Source organism: Benincasa hispida, chromosome 10, assembly GCF_027475165.1.
Source record: "Benincasa hispida cultivar pf3 chromosome 10, pf3_genome.v1.1, whole genome shotgun sequence".
Classification (NCBI taxonomy): domain Eukaryota; kingdom Viridiplantae; phylum Streptophyta; class Magnoliopsida; order Cucurbitales; family Cucurbitaceae; genus Benincasa; species Benincasa hispida.
In genome coordinates this window covers 43,049,185-43,052,183 of record NC_143487.1, presented here as the reverse complement: position 1 = coordinate 43,052,183, position 2,999 = coordinate 43,049,185, and the positions used below count along the sequence as shown (strand labels likewise).

Below are 2,999 nucleotides of genomic sequence, written 5' to 3'. Positions count from 1 at the left end.
TTTTTTTAGGCAATTATTAATTTGAGGTGGACTTCTTATATTTTGACAAGCTACAAGACAAAATCTATGAACACACACATAAGTCGAATGAATCATGTTTGAAATAGTGGATACATTTTATAATTACAATCTCATTTCATAATAATTCTGCTTCTATTTTACTACTTTATAAAAGTAAAGAATTTGTTTAGTATATTCATTTTCTTTGATTCATTTTTTCCTTCTAAAAATTATATACTTTTGAAATAGAAGCCAAATTTGAAAATGCAGACAAGTTAGCTTTTTGAAACTCTCTTTTCGTCAAAAAAGTTTTAAACTTGGATTATGATCCTAAAAAGTTATCCAATAGAAGATCAATTAATTAGAAAATAAATTAGTAAATGAGCTGAAATTGCTGGATAAAATGCATGCATTCTGTTCCTAAGCAAAATTCACAAATGAAATATTAATTAACGTCTCGATCCCATGTTATTTATATAAGAATCATACATGATAATCAAAAGCTCAAACAAATCTATTCATATACAAAGAAAACGTAAAATTCTTCACATATCTTCACGATTTGTTAAGAAATGACATCCGATACCGAACCTCTACGAGACCGTCCATGGCGAAGAAGGAGTACTTTGGCTGTGAGAAAAAGAAAAAAGAAGAAAAAAAAACATCAACTAAACAAGCATGGTCTAAGTATTATATAATTTAGAACACTTAAGGTAAAAGTGCACCTCTAAGTATGTTTAGGAGTGATTTTGAATCTTACAAAAGTAATGGTAAATTTCATCTTTTTATTCATATTCATAAGACTTACTTTATAATATGTTTCCAGGATGAATCGAAAGCTTCCTCGTCTATAAGATTTTCCCAATTATTTTCAACCGTGGTTGGAATTTTCGAGCATTCAGGAGAAGCTGGAATCAAGTTGGGAAGTGAGTTTAAATTTTGATTTGTGTCGTAAAAAGTCTTCACTCGATCGCTATTGTTTTCGAATCCTAACACGCCGTCCGTGGCCGCTGTGTAATTCTCACATGGTAGTGGTTCCTGTGGAGGCTCTATGTTAATTGGGATGTTTTGAAAAGAAGATCCAATGGAGAGATCATTATAAGTTAGGTCTGAGATTTGTTGTGTGTTGAAGAGGTTATTGGAAATGGATAGAGAAGAATGAGAGGAGGATAGAAGTTGTAGAAGATTTTGGAGGAGGTGAGCTTTTGCTAGTTGAGTTGCTTCATTGTGTAGCCTTAATGGATTGTCCCATGGAGATGTGGGAAGAGAAAGCAAGTGATGAAGATTTGAGAGAGTGTTGAGATGATGATCAGTTATAGGGATGTGGGTGACTGGATCAATCCCCATTTGAAGAAGCTTCTTCTTTAAGTGAGTGTTCCAAAAGTTCTTAATTTCATTATCCGTTCGCCCCGGTAGATGACTCGCTATTATTGACCATCTAATTGCAAAACAAAAACAAAAATAAAAACTTCTCAGAATCTTCAAATCCCTTAATTTATCTTTATTCAATTTTGGTGGTTGAACTTTCAAATTTGTACGACTTGTTTTTAAAAAATAAAAAATAAAAAATAAAAAACCCGTTTAGGTGTTTCGTTAATTTTCTATAATCACATCGCAAAAACTTCAAGTGATATCTTTTTCCTTTACTCAAAGGATAAATATCAATACCAAAAAAAAAATAAAAAAAGACAAATTAACTGTAAGTAGAAAGATTAGATGATGGGTCATGAATGAAAAGTTAACAATAATAACTAAAATAATTTTTATGTAGAATGAACTAGTTTATGAACTAAAATATGAAAAAAGGAAAACACACACAAGTAATCAAGGAAACAACATAAGCTTTTAAAACTAAAATTGATGAAGAATATATCTTCTTCAAATGCATTTTAAAATTAAGAGTAGTTGAAAACCAACTCCAACAAATGGATGTGTTTAAACTATTTTTACTCAACAATAAATTAGATTTGTGTTATTAGATATATATAAAGTTGATATTAATATCTAAAGATTAGATTCAAAAAGCTTACTTGTTTCCAAGAGAAGCATGTAAGTTGATGATAATTTGCTCCTCTTGATCAGAAAAGTTTCCTCTTTTGATATCAGGTCTAAGATAGTTGGTCCACCTTAATCTACAACTCTTGCCGCACCTATTCAAACCAGCAAGTTTTGGAAGAGCTCTCCAGCTCCCATGCCCATGTTTCTCAATATAATCCACTAGTTTCCGATCTTCCTCCGGCGTCCACGGCCCCTTCTTTACGCCGTTCTCCTCGAGCATCGACGAACCCGACATCATGAGATGACCTAGAATTAGGTATAGGAAAGAGAAGAGATGAAGAAGCTAAAGCTTTTGAATATCAAACATGAGTTATTTGTGTATTAGTGTTCGGGAAAAATGATAAGAAAGTGGCTGTTTTTATAGTGTGGAAGGGTAGGTTCTTATGGGAAGAAAAAAGTGGTTTGACATTTGAAGCTTTTGGTTAATTTCGTCCATGTCGTTTTGACGAGTTGTTTTCTATCATGGGATTTGTTTATCATTTGAGATAACTTCCAAATATGTCATTATGTATGACTTTTGTATAAAAGGGCTTGAATTTGAAATTAAGTATCATTTTACATGAACTTTCTTTGGTAATGCTTTCTTGGAAAAAAAGAAGAAAAAAAAACTTGGACAATAGTCATGTTATTATTTTAGACTAATCTCTCTTTTAGGTATAGTCCATTAATGAAAGTGCTAAACCAAACAAATTTAGTAGCTTCTAAGGCCTAATCTAGGGAAAAATTAATACATAATCTAGTCCTTTGATATTTTGAGTGTTTTCATTTTAAAATTGAATGTGAGTATAGTTTTATAAGTTCCAATTTAGCTCTTAAATTTTATCATGCAATTTACCATCATAACATTTGTATGAGTCTCCCTTCTTCAAGCATAATCTTTGTGTCCACTGAGCACATTTGCGTCCTCCCTAAATGGTTAGTTAGATTGTGCGATCTGAGAT

General features: G+C 31.7%; 1 protein-coding gene across 1 annotated transcript; it reads right to left on the bottom strand.

Moving 5' to 3' along the window:
- Nucleotides 1-445: 445 nt before the first annotated feature.
- LOC120088883 (transcription factor MYB93-like) lies at nt 446-2,423 on the bottom strand. Its single transcript, XM_039046323.2, has 3 exons — nt 2,031-2,423; nt 809-1,438; nt 446-630 (listed from the first exon to the last, which is right to left on the bottom strand). Exons 1-3 carry the CDS (start codon nt 2,294-2,296, stop codon nt 594-596), a joined length of 933 nt encoding a protein of 310 aa, XP_038902251.2. The 5' UTR covers nt 2,297-2,423; the 3' UTR covers nt 446-593.
- Between the last annotated feature and the right edge of the window lie 576 nt (nt 2,424-2,999).